Source organism: Acomys russatus, chromosome 29 (assembly GCF_903995435.1).
Source record: "Acomys russatus chromosome 29, mAcoRus1.1, whole genome shotgun sequence".
Classification (NCBI taxonomy): Eukaryota; Metazoa; Chordata; class Mammalia; order Rodentia; family Muridae; genus Acomys; species Acomys russatus.
The window spans coordinates 14,088,053-14,103,464 of record NC_067165.1 but is presented as its reverse complement, the minus strand read 5'-3'; the positions used below and the strand labels follow the sequence as shown (position 1 = coordinate 14,103,464).

The following is a 15,412-nucleotide window of genomic DNA, read 5'->3' as shown; positions in this document are numbered from 1 at the left end:
GAAAATGGTCAGGTGACCCAGGATGCACAGATCACTTAGATGCCTTTTCAGTGCACCAGGCAAAGCAGTTGACTTGGCTCAAGTGGTAGTGGTGGGTTTCGAGTTACCTAGGATGCCAACTGGCCAGGACCCAGTGATGGATTGAAAGTGAGGGTCAGCTGGGTGTGGTGGCGCACGCCTTTAATCTCAGCACTCGGGAGGCAGAGGTAGGCGGATTGCTGTGAGTTCAAGGCCAGCCTGGTCTACAAAGTGAGTCCAGGACAGCCAAGGCTACACAGAGAAACCCTGCCTCGAAAAACCAAGCAAGAAAGTAAGTAAGTAAGTAAGTAAGTGAGGGGCAGTAGGATGGGGGTGTGGAGGTGGAGCTTGTCTCAGGTGGGAGGCTCTGAAAAAGCACTCAGCCCCCAGGACAGGAAGTCAGCAGTAACCTGGTTTCAGACACCCCAACATTCAAGACACTGTGGCTGTCAGTGTAGACACATGGAGGTGTGGCAAGGCCTGAGCCAGGCGAGGCAAAACTGAGAGGACACGAAGTCTAGGGCTAGGGAAGAAGACACAGGAAGTTTACAGAGGTGGGCCTGAAGCTGCCCCTGAGTGCTGCAAGGAACTGGATGTAATGAGAAAGAGGGCTCGGGGGAGATGCGTGGTAGCTTAGTGGAGGCTGTGGAAGGTAAGGGAGTAATCCAGCAAGCTTACCTGTCAGCCAGAAGCTGGCTGCAGGAGGACCGCTGTACCTGGAGGGCCTGTGGCATTGAGGTGCATCCAAGCACCACTGTGAAAGTCAAGAGGGCAAAGCCAGAAGTGGAAGGAGAGGGACAGCTGGCAAAGTCTCTGGAAGTAGAAGGAAGAGGGCAGCGTGTGGGTCATAAAGAGCTAGGCCTTGGACGCCACTCTTGAGAGAATACAGGAAGAAATGGAGCGTCTGTTGGAAGGCGGCAGCAAGCTCCTATGCCTATAGGCAAAGGGAGCTGGAGGCCTGGGAGCTGTGCGGATTTATTGCAGTATTTGTAAAGTGGCAGGGTGAGCAAGATAGAGTAGACCTCGCCGGGGAGCCCGGGGAGCTGCAGCTTCTCTGCTTGTCTCTGTGCTGCTTTATTCATTACCTAGTAGGGTGAAGGGATGGTGGAAACTGAGGAGCTGAGGGAATGGCTCCACAGGTAAGAGAGCTTGCTGTATAATCATGAGGATCTGAGTTCAAATCCTCAGCACCCACATACAAAGTAGGGTATGGCCACATCCACAGCTTTAACACAGTGTGGGGAGGCTGAGACAGCTGCTGCTGCTCTCTGTGGCTTGCTGGCTGCCGGTGTAACTTCAGGCTCAGTGAGAGGCCCTGTCTCAAGGGATAGAGCAGAATACCTAACACCATCCTTCAGCTTACACACCCAAGCACGCACGCGCACACGCATACAAAGAAAGATGAGGAAGTGAGCTTGGGATATTGGTGAGAATGGTGAGCTGGGGCACCTTAAATCAAAGCTGACTATTAAGGGCTGAAGGATGAAAGTGGGTGACAGTGGTCCCCGGGGATGAAGAGTAGAGGGCTGGGACCCTGGGGTGACTTTACTGGCACAAGGCAGGCTGTACAAAAGGAGGTAAAAGTTCACAGTTTGGGCGGTAAGGCCATTCCCAGCTCTGGTTTGGAGTTCTCCTGCCAGCGAGTGGATGTCTGCTGAAGTTACCTGGGCAGGGAGTAACAAACTGGAGGTAAAAGGAAGTCGCTGTATTGGTTGTGGTGTCTAGAAAAATCACCAGACACAAAGAGTGCATACTTGCCACCTGACACCTTAAAAAAAAAAAAAAAAAAAAAAAACCTATTGAATACTTTCTTTCCAAACCTCAGGAGCCACTAGCCATCTCTTTGTCTAGCCTCAGACTTTGATGAGCCTAAGCACAGAGGCCCTGCCTGTCCACAGAGGCACTGGTTAAGGTCGTCTTAAATCAAGAGACCTTTGTGCCACTTATCCCCAGAAGAGAATTATGTCCTCCAAATTCTGGGGTGTATATGTGTGTGTGTGCGTGCGCACGCGCATGCATGCATATATATATTTGATACCATGTTTGTGTGAGACGGCATATGCATGGGAGAGACGCTGTTAGAACTCCATATGCGCATATGAGACACTGCACATACTGTGTGTGTGTGTGTGTGTGTAAGAATAGAAAGCTAATTCAGAGGGAGTTAGGCTGTGTCAGCAGCAGTATGCCTAGAGGGCCTCAGGATGGCTGGGTGAGTGTCTAGTCCCTTGTTACTTGGTCACTGTGCCTGTGATCCCCACCCTCCATTTGCCTGCTTTCCCCCCATTTGTCTTCCCCAGCCCCATCCGCCCCTCCCCAGAAGGTGACATGTGTGAGCACGGGCTCCACCACGGTCCGGGTAAGTTGGGTCCCGCCGCCAGCTGACAGGCGCAACGGCATTATCACCCAGTACTCTGTGGCCTATGAGGCAGTGGACGGCGAGGACCGTAAGCGGCATGTGGTGGATGGCATCAGCCGTGAGCATTCCAGCTGGGACCTGTTGGGCCTGGAGAAGTGGACGGAGTACCGGGTGTGGGTGCGGGCACACACAGATGTGGGCCCTGGCCCTGAGAGCAGCCCGGTGCTGGTGCGCACCGACGAGGACGGTAGGCTGCGCTGTTGTGAGGCGGGGTGGGGAAGGGATCGTCCCTCCTCAGGACCTGACTGACAGACTAATTTGCTAAATTTAGGCTCCACGGTCTAAACTCTGGGGCGATGTAGTTGGTGGGGTGGCCCATGTCCAGGTCCTGGCTTGTGGTTCGTCTCCAAGATAGCCGAAGCCGTAAAAACCTTAGAGGGCTGTAGCAGGAGAAGCAGCCCCACCTAACGTGAGAGCCAGGATCCGGAAGATGAGTGCAGAAAAACTCAAGTGGTCTTTGGCTGCATACTGACAAAATTTGTAACAGATGGTGTGAGCCTGGGCCGTTGAAGGCGTGGTACCTCACCTCTGTCTGTTCTGTCACACATACACACATCTGCGTTCCCCGCAGATAAGTAGTCCTGCCAGAGGGGTTGACAGGGATCAGCCAGCCAAAGAGACAACATCAGAGCCTTTCCTGGGGGAGTGGGGGCAGAGGCCCGTCCCTAAAGTTAGCTGTACGTACCCTAAACCAGGCTCAGTCCCCTCATGTCTGACTTCCCTCTCTCCCTGGTCCCCAGTGCCCAGCGGGCCGCCGCGGAAGGTGGAGGTCGAGCCTCTGAACTCCACTGCTGTCCATGTGTCCTGGAAGCTGCCCGACTCCAAGAAGCAGCACGGACAGATCCGTGGCTACCAGGTCACGTATGTGCTGCTGGAGAGCGGGGAGCCCCGAGGCCAGCCCATCATCCAGGATGTCATGCTGGCCGAGGCTCAGGTATGCCATTGACGGGGCTGGGTGGCAGGGTAGACAGTGACCGCTGTGTCCCTTTTACTCCCTAGAGCCCAGATTTGTTTCCTCCCCCGTCTGACCTCAGAAGTGTTTATGCATTTTATGGTCGTTGGGGCAGCCTTGGTCTGCCATGTAGGAGTTTCTGAGATCAGGAGGTGAGGCCCAGGTTCCAGGGATACGCCGATTTTATGTCAAGATTGCTTAAGCTATGCTAACCAAGCCTCTGTTAACCCCTTTGCCCTGGTAGCTGTCTTAGCCACCAGTGCTCACAGCCTTGTGTCCAAAGACTCCAGGCTCCCTGCACACTGCACTGGCTTCATTCACCCTTGTAGTTTGCAGGAAGCACATTTGCTGTGGCTCTGAGCTGTGCTGTTGTCCCAGGCAGTTCTGTTCTGAGTACTCCCTGTGCCACACAGCCAGAGGCACACAGGGACTTAAAGACTTTCTCTATCCTCTTTGGCCTCAAGCCAGTGACCGAGGTGAAGCTCTGCAAATAATTACCTGAGTGTCACTTGTCTCCTGACCCCTGATGCTTATCTCCAAGGCTGAGCCTGCTGGAAGCCTCTGACTTCCTGGGGGTTCTGCCCACAAGCTTACAGTGAGGTCCTGGAGTATTGACACTCTCAGCTTGCTGTTCCATCCAGGAGCACAGAGCACTGTCAGGTTATAGGTGAGGTTATATGTATGGCTGAAATGAGCCAGCAGGTGGGTGGTGGGGCTTGGATGGGAGGCCAGGTCTTTGCCCTGAGGGAAAGGAGCATCAAGAACCAGAAAAACTGTTGTCTGCCCTTGGATCTCCTTGTCCAGAACCAGGTGCTGAGGACTCTTGGGCTAGCACTAACTCCCAGCAGGAAGAGCCTGGATTCCCTCTCCACCAAGCGTGAACCCCATATTATGCAGGCTGTGCTGAGGATGGGCTCCCACACAGACAAACAGCCTTCTTGCCTTTGGCTAGGCTCCACCCTCTGAGCCAAAATTCTTTTCTGCCCAGAGGGTGCCCTCTTTCTTCTCCCAACCTGCCTGTGGCTGAGGGACCCAGGGGTGGCGGCCGTGGGTGTGTTCACCACCCTGCATTCCTGGGGCAGGTTGAAGGCTCCTCATAAAGTCTGAGCAGACACACCCGCCCAGAAACATCCAGAGAATGACTCGCTCCGGCCCCTCCCATCTTAGGAGTCTGGCGCCACAGCTGCAGCCACTGGGGTTCTAGGACAGTCACTTCGTGTGCTTTTGTGTGCCGGTCCCCAGCAGTTTGATGTGGGTCAGGCAATAAGATCAGGAATCTTGTCCCCGTATTTGTTTGTGTCCTTTATAAAGAATATAGCCGTGTAGGCTCCAGTGAGGCCTTGTAGCCTCCTGCCCCCTGGGACTAGGTCATTCTGCTTTGGGCCAGTGGGAGACCAGATGGAGCACTTATCCAGCCTGGCCCGAGGGCCTAGGTATCCCCTGTGTGACTCTTGTCAAGGACACCCCATCCTGCCTTTCTCCACCTAATAGAACCATCTGTGCAGTCCTGGCCTCCAGTAAGATCAGAGAAAAACATGCGATGTGTCCCCCCACCTGGGGTGTGCAGCCCAGCCTGTCCCCACTGTGCTCCCTCTATATGAGACTTGACACTCTCCGCCTCCTTTTGTCCCTTTTCATGGTTTTTCTCCCATAGTTTTGTCTAGCCATCCTCTTCTCTTTCCTTCCCTCCTCTCCCCACTCCTCTTGGCCTGCCTGCCCCTCTACTTTTCTCTTCTCACTGCCTGACCTAGGAGAGGGTACACGTGATGACTCCACACCAGGGCTTGAGAAGCCCAGGTCTCCCGTCACGGAAGGAAACCTAACAAGAATTGGTCCCAGCCCACTCTGAAGTAGACACGATCATTGGGGGAGTCTTCCTGGCTTCCTCTATATTCTGTCTCAAAGACTTCACAGCAGAGCTTGCCAGACCAGCAGATGTTTGGGCCACTCCAGCACCAGGCCGGTGGACAGAGGCCAGGCCAGCTATCAGAGAGTAGTGTGGCTGGAGGACTCCAAACAGGGCCTGTCCTTCAGTGGCCAGCCCCTAGCTTCAAGACCACGGGCGTCACGCCGTAGGCCTCAGTCCATTTGTCTGTTCCACTAGCATATCTGGGCATACTGCCTAGATGTTACCTCTGCCAGCCATGAAACTCACCCCAGGCACCTGTGGAATGGGATTCAGAGGTATGAGGTCTCTCTGGCTCTGGGGTAATGCCCAGGCTCTGAGCTGACTACTCACCCTTGATAATCTTGCTGGCAAACCTGACTCATGGCCCACTCTAGCCATAAGTCCAGCACTTATGTTCTGGGACACTCCTTGGCTCAGGTGACTTTAATGTATTATGTCAGCTAAGAGTGGAGAAGATAGATAGATAGATAGATAGACAGACAGACAGACAGACAGACAGACAGACAGACAAGATGCTGGGACTCCAGGCACAGTAGGCTATGAGGTCGTCCCTTAGTGTCTTTCGTCTGCTTGAGCTGTCAAGCCTGTCTCCCTGGCCTCGTCAGGCCCTGCACACACAGTTGCTACTCAGGGATGTAGAGGGGGCAGTGGTTCTGGGCTGTCACCTCAGTGGGTACTCCAGAGCTATCTATCAGTCCTCCAGGGCCAGGTCCTCTCCAGGCCAAATCCTTCACCATCCTGTCTCCCTTTCTCTCCCTCTCCCGCGGTCAGTGGAGACCAGAGGAGTCCGAGGACTATGTAAGTAACAGGTGTGCAAGCACGGGCAAGACTGGGTCAGGCTGGGCTCATGGGACACTCCCCCTCTCCCAGCCTGTGTTGCCAAGATCCACAGGGCACCAGCCACATCCAGAGAAAATTGGCGTGTAGACATGAGCACCAGGCCGAGCAGTGATTGGCGTTTCCTCTAATCCGTACTCCTCGCCTGTCGAGCGGCAATTTGAGGCCAATGTTCACAATCGACCAGGACCTGGCCCCTGCTCTGGCCAGACAGGGATGGAGTTAAATCCAATCCTGATCGTTAGGCCTTATTGATCCCTGGAGTGAAAAATCACCTGCTCAGGCCCAGGCTGGGAGAAGCACTGGGGAGCCAGGTCCGGCAACGGTGCTGCTGGAGCCCCAGCCCTGGAAGACCCTCCAGCCTGGGCAAGCAGGGCCCTGCAGAGGGTTGTTGGAATCTGCAGTTGGCCCTCCTGAGGCTTAAAGCTGGAGGGAGAGCAGGGCTGGTGCTGACAGTACTATTTCTACTCCACGGTGGTACCTTCCCTTTCTTCTCCCTACTCTACTCTGTGTGGCGTGGCTTGGTCTCCTGTGGTGTTTCTCCGCATGTCCGGAAATGATGCCTTTGCTAGATGGGTGTGTGGGTAGGATCCGCCAAGCCAGAAGGAAATGGAATGGCTGACTTCTCTGGCACCGGTGGGAACGAGGGAAATGTTCCCGGGTTTGAGGAGTTCTGTGTCCTGTCTTTCTCGTGCTCTCACATGGTCTCCGGAGGGATTGGATAGCATAGTCATTGGAGTACATGGGGTCACTCTAACTTAACATTTTGTGCCTTGGTTCTCTCCTCTATCCTGGTTTTGTGTGTGTGTGTGTGTGTATGAATGAGGGGGGCGGATATGTTTGCATTAGTGTCTATCTATAAGCTGCCTTGCACCTGCTAATACAGGAGGGACTATAGTCTGTCATCTGCATGCATGTGCGTGCCAAGGGGCATGCAAGGTGCTGGGCGCGTGCAAGGCTCTGTCCTGGTTTACGTGTGTAGGGATCTCATGAGGTGTCACTCACAGCACAATGGAGTGAAAGAAATAGTGTGGCCCTTTGTTCTTCAAAGAAAGGAAGAATGAGCTGTCTGCCCCAGGCATGGGGCTTCTGGTGTGGGTGGCATGCTCCTAGTCCACATCCGACCTGGCTGTCCTGCCTCCAGCAGAGTAAGGATTTGTCCAGCTCCACCTCCCAAGACCCTGCTCCTGTGTACCTGGGGCAGCCTTGGCTACAGTGTGACTGATAGTCTTAGCTCCTCATCCAGTATGATGGGACCTGCCTTTCCCCCTTCTCCTTCAGGAAACCACCATCAGTGGCCTCACCCCTGAGGCCACCTACTCCATCACCGTTGCTGCCTATACCACTAAGGGGGATGGTGCCCGAAGCAAGCCCAAAGTGGTTACTACAACAGGGGCAGGTGAGTGAGGGATCAGGGACAAAACTGGGTGGGCAGCAGGGAGGGCGGCACCAGAGCCCAGTGCGTGCTGTTCAGTCCCAGGACGGCCCACCATGATGGTCAGCACCACAGCCATGCACACCGCGCTGCTGCAGTGGCACCCACCCAAGGAGCTGCCTGGAGAGCTGCTGGGCTACCGTCTACAGTACCGTCGGGCCGACGAGGCACGGCCCAACACCATAGATTTTGGCAAGGATGACCAGCATTTTACAGTCACCGGTCTGCACAAAGGGGCCACCTACATCTTCCGGCTTGCTGCCAAGAACCGGGCTGGCCCAGGCGAAGAGTTTGAGAAAGAGATCACAACCCCCGAGGATGTGCCCAGTGGCTTTCCTCAAAACCTTCGAGTGACAGGGCTAACCACATCTACCACGGAACTGGCCTGGGATCCACCGGTGCTGGCAGAGAGGAACGGACGCATCACCAACTATACTGTGGTCTACCGTGACATCAACAGCCACCAGGAACTGCAGAATGTCACTGATGATATACACCTTACACTGTTTGGCCTCAAACCGGACACAACGTATGACATCAAGGTCCGTGCACATACCAGCAAAGGCGCCGGCCCACTCAGCCCCAGCATCCAGTCCCGGACCATGCCCATGGAGCAAGGTGTGTGCTGCGGTCATGGCAATGCCTGCCAAGTGTGACTGCTCCTAGGGACCTGGGCTGTCCTTGACCCACTGACCTCTCTCGCAGCTGATCCACCAGCCTCTGCTGTGTGCTGGTTCAGTCTCTTATGACCGCTAACCACTAATGAACAGGTGACCTCTGCTGTCCTTGACCTACTGACCTATGCTGCTGTGACCTTGATCCACTGATCTCCTTTCGCTGTGTCGCCTCTCTAGGGTGTGCTGCTCGCTGTACTTTTGGCTTGTAGCACTAATCTTTCGGGGCCTAACCTACTGACATCCAGAGGCCATGCTCTTGAGTGTGGCCACATGCTTCTCATGACCACAACCCACTGACCCCTGCCTACTATGACCTGGTGTCGCAGCCCAGGCTTTCACCCATGCTCTTGTGGAGGTCTGGCCACGGGCGCTGTGCCACCCCAGCCGGGCCAGTGCTCTCTGTGGAAGAACCTGGCTTGGGAGTTGGACCGTGCAGTGTGAAGCTGACTGGGGGTACTCGGTTGTCACCCTCAGTCCATATCCCCTCTCTCCCTTCCTCCTCTGTGCTTTAGCCATTGTCACATCCTCTGGCCCGTTCTCCCCACCCCAGCTAGCCACAGAGCTGACTCCTTCCTCATGCCTCCACAGTGTTTGCCAAGAACTTCCGCGTGGCGGCTGCAATGAAGACATCTGTGCTGCTCAGTTGGGAGGTCCCCGACTCTTATAAGTCAGCTGTACCCTTCAAGGTGCGTACGGACCGCTGCCGACCTAGACCAGAACCCCCACATCTGCTCTGCACTGCCATTCCGATCGCAGTGCACGCAGACATGTCTGCGAACTGGGTCCTTGTGCAGTCACTGTGCCCTGCAGACCTACGGAGAGGCTCCTCGCCCAGAGGCGCTAGCTGCTCCTTCCTTCTCTTCTCCTCACAGATCCTGTACAATGGGCAGAGTGTGGAGGTGGATGGGCACTCCATGCAGAAGCTGATTGCAGACTTGCAACCCAACACGGAGTACTCTTTTGTGCTGATGAATCGTGGCAGTAGTGCTGGCGGCCTGCAGCACCTGGTGTCCATCCGCACTGCCCCGGACCTCCTGCCACACAAGCCGCTGCCTGCCTCTGCCTTTATAGAGGATGGCCGCTTCTCCCTCTCCATGCCTCAAGTGCAGGACCCCTCTCTAGTCAGGTGTGCAGAAGAGGCCCGAAGGCTGGTGGGGAGCAGCATGGTAGCTACTGGCAGTGAAAGGTCTGATTGTTGCTCTGTCCAAACAGGTGGTTCTACATTGTGGTGGTGCCCATTGACCGTGTGGGCGGGAACTTGCTGACCCCAAGATGGAACACGCCAGAGGAGCTGGAGCTGGACGAGGTGCCTAGGGAAGGATCAGCACTGAGGGGACAGCCCCATGTGGTTGGCAGTGGCCATTTTTCCCTGAGTGCTGCCCCAGGGGACAGGATCTAGCTGTCAGCCACTCCCTCTCTGGGGAGAGGGACTCTGAGGGGGAACCCCCAGGCGTGTTTTGAGAACTCCAGGAGGATTTGTAGGGACCTCCCTGGAGATGTTTGGTAAGAATCCCACGGTATAGGAACCAGTGGCGACATCGCTGCTGCTCTCAGGGTGTTCCGAGCCTGTGGACTCCAGAGAGGCCTATGGTTTAGAGCCCATGCAGGGTTTGAACTTAAGTCTGAGTTCTCCTGAGCACACAAACCACCTGTTTTCCTCCTCACAGCTCATGTGGAAACTGCTTCTCTGGTTAGGATAAAGTTATTCATGAGGCCCTTCCTGATAGGCTACCAGGAGGGTCTCCCTATGATGTGAGGCAGGGAGCCTCTATCTCAGCTTCAGGAGCTGATGTCCCAGGTTATGGCCCCAGGGGCAATTGGCTCGCAGGCCGCATTTGACTCTGTGCTCTGTTCTGCCAGCTTCTGGAAGCCATCGAGCAGGGTGGGGAGAAACAGCAGAGGCGCCGGCGGCAAGCAGAGCGGCTGAAGCCGTATGTGGCGGCTCAAGTGGATGAGCTCCCTGAGACCTTCACCCTGGGGGACAAGAAGAACTACCGGGGCTTCTACAACCGGCCCCTGTCTCCGGATCTGAGCTACCAGTGCTTCGTGCTCGCCTCCCTCAAGGAACCCGTGGACCAGGTTGGCCTGAGCTGGCATGACTTTCAGAACCCTGAGACCCCAGGCTTAATCTAAGGCCAGTCTCAGACCTTAGGAGACCTCAGGTCTGCGTTATCTCTGAGACTCCCAACATCGTAGGAGTAGGACAGCCCTGAGGACCAAGACCTGTACTCACCCTAACTTGGCTTCAGTAACCCAGTCCTGCTCACCTGCCACAAGTTGGCCAGTCTTACAGGATGTAGAGCCTGGGCCAGCCCGTTGTACCCAGATGTCACTATCCCCTGTGGGTTTGATCGGTGAGGGTGGGGCTTTCTCATGCTGTGCTCACAGCCCTTGCTGTTGCTTCACTGGACCACAGAAGCGCTATGCCTCCAGCCCCTACTCGGATGAGATTGTAGTCCAGGTGACACCGGCTCAGCAGCAGGAGGAGCCCGAGATGCTGTGGGTGACAGGCCCCGTCCTGGCGGTCATTCTCATCATCCTGATTGTCATCGCTATCCTCCTGTTCAAGAGGTGAGTGGCGCCCCTGGCCCTGGGGGGACAGAGCCTGCCTCTTGCCTCTCAGGCACTCTCTGGGGTAGTGTTCAGTCGGCCACCCCAGCCTGGCCCCTGGGTGCAGTGGGGGGCCAGGATGGACGGAAGCAGCGGTTCTGTGTGTGTGCACACCTGTGCAGGTTCACCTGCATGAAGAAGGGCTGAGGAGACCCATGTGCGTCCCCAGGCATGTCTGTCTGTCTGTCTGTTTTTGTGCATGTGAGTGTGTCTGTCTCCTCTGCAGTTTTCAGGAGCCACTGGTTCCTGGTCTCATGCTGTGTGCACGTTTCTTCTGTCACTAATTCCTGGGTGGTTCTTTGGCCGCCTCTCCTGCTTCAGCCCACAGAGGTCCAGACTGAGTTGCAGACCCCACATCCCATGAGTATTTACACAGCAGACATTTATTTAGGACCCATTATGCCCATAGCTGCCTCTTAACACTTAACCTCTCTTGGGTAGTTGAAGCACTGTCCCTGGAGGTGGCCTTCCTGCTACTTCCAGATACTTTTCTTGGCCATCCTCCATTTAAAATCTTTTTATAAGTTTGGACACAGGATTTCACTATATATAGCCTTGGTTTCCTTCCTTAGACTTTCCTGAGGCTGGCCTCAGACTCACAGAGATCTGCCTGCCTCTGTCTCCCAAGCTACCCTGGGGACTGAGGTAGCAGGATTCAGAGCTAATCTGGGTAACTTAGCTAGATCCTATCTCCAAAGAAATAAATAAATAAAATTGACGTAAGGAGGCACTCGGTGAGGAGTGCCTGCCTTTGCATGTGCACAAAAAACGTGAAAAATGTTTAAAAAGCCCAAGATTTGAGGCTGACAGTTGAAATACCTCGTTAATTGTTGTCTTTAGCATAGTTACACCAAGTAAATACGGTTCCTTTGCCCCTGGGTTCCTGCTCTGCAGCAGCCCCCCACTTACTACCTCACCTGGCAGCTGTCCCCTCGATCTTCTTACTCACTTTCAGAGGCCCACCTTCATACAGCCCCTCCTCTACCCAGAATGCCCCGCTGGACATGTGCTGGTCCTGCAGCTGCTTACACTGAGCCCCCAGCACCTGGCAAGTGGCTGGCTGTTGGAAATGTGCCATTCCATGTGTGATACGACACCTTGTGGAGGTGCCCACTTCCGGTGCCCTGTCATCACCCTGCCCTTGTCTGGACCCCATGATCCTTCCTCTCACAGTGGACAGACCTGTAGGTGGCACCAAGGAGGTCCCCCAGTCTCTCCCCCCCCCCCCCCCCCCCCGCCATTCCTGCTTGGGTTCTGATGTCTGTGCATAGAGGTGGGCTCCCCTCCTGAGGCTGTCATACGGACACATTATCAGGGCCCCACATCTCCCTTGTCACGCGAGGGCTTGAGTGCTCGTCAGAAACGATGACCATTCCTTTCTTCTGTCCTTGCCTGTCTCTCGGGACCTAGTAAACAAGAAAGGTAGGAGTCGTCGTTCCTTCTCTCTTTACACGCCTCCCCCTCTACTGGTCCCTGTGCACATCCTGGGCCTCCAGGGAGGGGTGGAGCTCTGAGCGGAACCCTCTTAGCCTGTGGCTTTAATCAGCAAGCTGCCCAGCGGGCCAGCTCAGTAGGCTCCCTGGCTCCAGATATATCCTCATTGGCATGAGGGGCAGGCTCTTTCACGCTCCTGTTACTCCAGCTCTCTACCCTCCACAGAAGATGCTCGTCCCTGGGGCATGTGCACGCTGCAGCCCTCATTGCTTCCCTGAGTCCACAGAGCTCTCCAGAACCCTCCCTAGGCTCCCATTTCTCCAACCTAATTCCTACAAGAGACCATGTCTGCACTCTGCAGAGCAGCTGGGACAGGTGTCCTGATGCACAGACGCGCAGCAGCACGTCTCCCAAGTTCTCCCTACACTGCAGGTGGTCCCTGAGTGGTCTGTCTCTGACCCTGTCCTTTTTAGATGGGCAGGCTGAGGCCAGTGAGAGAGGACTCTGTCCGGCTAGGGCGCCGCCTTCCCTGTCCCTCCCCTGCTGCCCTGGGCATTCAGTTTGATACCTTGAGAGCCAGGCACCTGGGATCTAGTCCCTTATAATGTTGGTCTGTTCTATGTGTCATTGCATGTGTTTTTGTGGTGGCTTCTGCTGCCTCAGCTATGGTAGTCTTAAGGACAGCAGCCACTGCCCAAGGTGACCTGCCTCCTGTCCAGAGGACTCACCAGCCTCTCTGACCTTCCTCGCTGCACTGCTCCTGTGCGCAACTCCACACCTGCTGTGTCTCTGCCTCATCCCTACCCTGTGTTCTCTCGTGTTGACGCTGCTCTCTGCCCCTGGCTCAAGCCCAGAGATCCTAGGATAAGATGGGGTGGTGAGAAGACATCTGTGGCATGGGGCTGCCTGTGCTCCAGGTTTTCACTAGCCTCTCCTTCCTTCCTTTAGGAAAAGAACTCACTCCCCATCCTCAAAAGATGAGCAATCAATTGGGCTGAAGGACTCTCTGCTGGCCCACTCTTCTGACCCTGTGGAGATGCGAAGGCTCAACTACCAGACCCCAGGTAGGGCTGACCCCTTGGCCTCTTGCCCTCCAGCTCTGTCCTGCAGGCCCTCATGCTCTCCACCAAAGGGCATTGAGTATACTTACTTTTTGCTTCCTCTTCCCTTTTTGTTCCCCTTGGGCTGACTGACATAACTAAGGCATCCATACCCAATAGATGGACAGGCACTTGGGGACTAGGAGGCTTCTAGAAACAGCAGTGGTCCCTGTGTGTCTCCAGGCTCTGGGTATGGACTATAGGGGACCTTTTGGAGCCCACATCTCTGGCACAAGTGGCCATTCTGTGTGTCTACTCTCTGGCCCTTCGTACATGACCAGGCTGTGTGAAGTGAGAAGCAGTAGCAGACAGGGTGGTAGATGGGGGCGCTCACACTTGGCCCTTCCTGAAGCCTGTTTCAGGTTCACTGTGCAAGGATGTGGGGCCCCAGTTCCAGACTCAGTACATGTGACTTCCAACTATTTCTGCCACCTGGAACACCACTCTTTCCCTCTGCCCCACCCCCAACCCCGCCTCCCCAAGAGAGCTCAGGCCTCAGCTCCCTTCGAGATGTCTCTCAAAGAGCCGGAAATCGCCTCAGTGACAGTCTCCATAGCTGTAGCTCCAGGACCTGCCTTGTTCAGCCCCATCCTTGTTTTTAATCCTGCAGTCGATTCTCGCCGGATGCCTGTGAGCACACAACAATGGAGTGAATGAGGGAACTAATGTGTGTGCACAGAGGGTGTGTGTGTGTGAGCCAGTTAGGGCTGCACATCAAATTACCCCTAAACTTAGAGGCTTAAATCAACAGTAATTATGTATCCTCTCTCGGTTTTTATGAGTCAGGAATTCAGACAGGGCATGGTAAGATCAGTGTCTGTTCCAGAGTGCCCGGGCCCTCAGCCGCAAGACTTGAAAGCTGGGAACTAGAGTCATTTAAAGTGGGGCTGGCAAATTATGGCCTGGAGCCAAATGCGTTCCACCATCTGCTTTTGTAAATAAAGTTTTCCTGGCACACCACTACACCCGTTCCCTTCTGGGGTCCTTTGTACTTCAGAGGCCAGTTTACAAATAGAAGGGAGAAGAGACCCTGGACATCTGAAAGCCTAAAGTATTAATTTTTTTTTGGCCTATTGTAGTGAACATTTGCCAACCCCTGGGTGGTTTTTTCCTGGTGGTTGGTACCTCACAGCCTTGTGACTGAATTCCAAAGGCCCAGCGTATCTTGAGAGAGTGTGCCCTGTAAACCTAGCAGGCTGCTGTAAGCAGAGAGTGGCTCTGTGAGGAAGGCTTAAGCACCAGGGTGGTGTGACTAGCGAGCCTGCTCTCAGAGGGTGCCGAGCCTCTCAGGCAGCATACAGGAAGTTGGGTTGGAAAGTGCTAAGTGGAAGCACTCACTTATATCAAGTGAAACCCCTCAGAGTATTTCTGCAGTGTTGGAATATTATGCCAAGAGGTAGCTGGGGCAAGGCAGGGGTCTCCTTGACCAGCAGGCTGAGCAGCTTGGACTTCATCCGCAGGGACCCAGGGAGTTGTGAAGTTCCTTATCGGGGGACGAGCAGGGCTGCTGTAGCAATGCCTCTGACTGCTTCTGTGGAGAGTGGACCCATGGGGAAGAACTCAGGGCAAGACAGTTAAGCCATAGGGAAGTGGCCCTGGGGACAGAGGGAAAGAACAGGCTCAGGAAAGCTGAAGGTGGCTAAGACAGAGGGTTTCAGCTTCAGCGATGCCAGGATGGCTCTGTGGCTGCTGCCATGGAGGACGTCTAAGTGGTAATAGGCTGTGTGGGGGTCTTGACCTTCATGCTGACCTCAGCACTGAGGCCACCAACGTTGAGTGGGGCCAAGGATCATGCGGTGTCAAAGCCCAGAATGAGTAGACTCTCCCAGGATGCTGTAGTGTAGGGGGCAGTGTACAGATACCGGCAGAAAGGGCCCTGCCTCGAGTGCTAGCGTGGTGCAGTGCTGAGAAGGGAGGGCCAAGAGATTTGTTGGGTGAGACCCAGCCTCCAGGCGGAAGTGTTTCCATGGGTTGAAGAGCAGCAAAGGGGACATGCAGAGCCCCTTTCACATATCAGTGTG

At 55.0% G+C, this 15,412-nt stretch overlaps 1 protein-coding gene across 12 annotated transcripts in view; it reads left to right on the top strand.

Moving 5' to 3' along the window:
* Positions 1-15,412, top strand: part of Ptprf (protein tyrosine phosphatase receptor type F) — an 82,863-nt gene that overhangs the window by 58,136 nt on the left and 9,315 nt on the right. For 5 of the 12 annotated variants that reach the window (XM_051171911.1, XM_051171907.1, XM_051171909.1 and 2 more), the window contains 11 exons: positions 2,319-2,624; positions 3,178-3,371; positions 6,070-6,096; positions 7,417-7,534; positions 7,610-8,188; positions 8,836-8,933; positions 9,120-9,373; positions 9,460-9,553; positions 10,108-10,326; positions 10,664-10,818; positions 13,240-13,355. In XM_051171911.1, coding sequence (XP_051027868.1) covers positions 2,319-2,624; positions 3,178-3,371; positions 6,070-6,096; positions 7,417-7,534; positions 7,610-8,188; positions 8,836-8,933; positions 9,120-9,373; positions 9,460-9,553; positions 10,108-10,326; positions 10,664-10,818; positions 13,240-13,355 — 2,160 coding nt within the window. The remainder of the gene's footprint in view (positions 1-2,318; positions 2,625-3,177; positions 3,372-6,069; positions 6,097-7,416; positions 7,535-7,609; positions 8,189-8,835; positions 8,934-9,119; positions 9,374-9,459; positions 9,554-10,107; positions 10,327-10,663; positions 10,819-13,239; positions 13,356-15,412) is intronic. The other 7 variants (XM_051171912.1, XM_051171910.1, XM_051171908.1 and 4 more) reach the window with 3 other exon arrangements.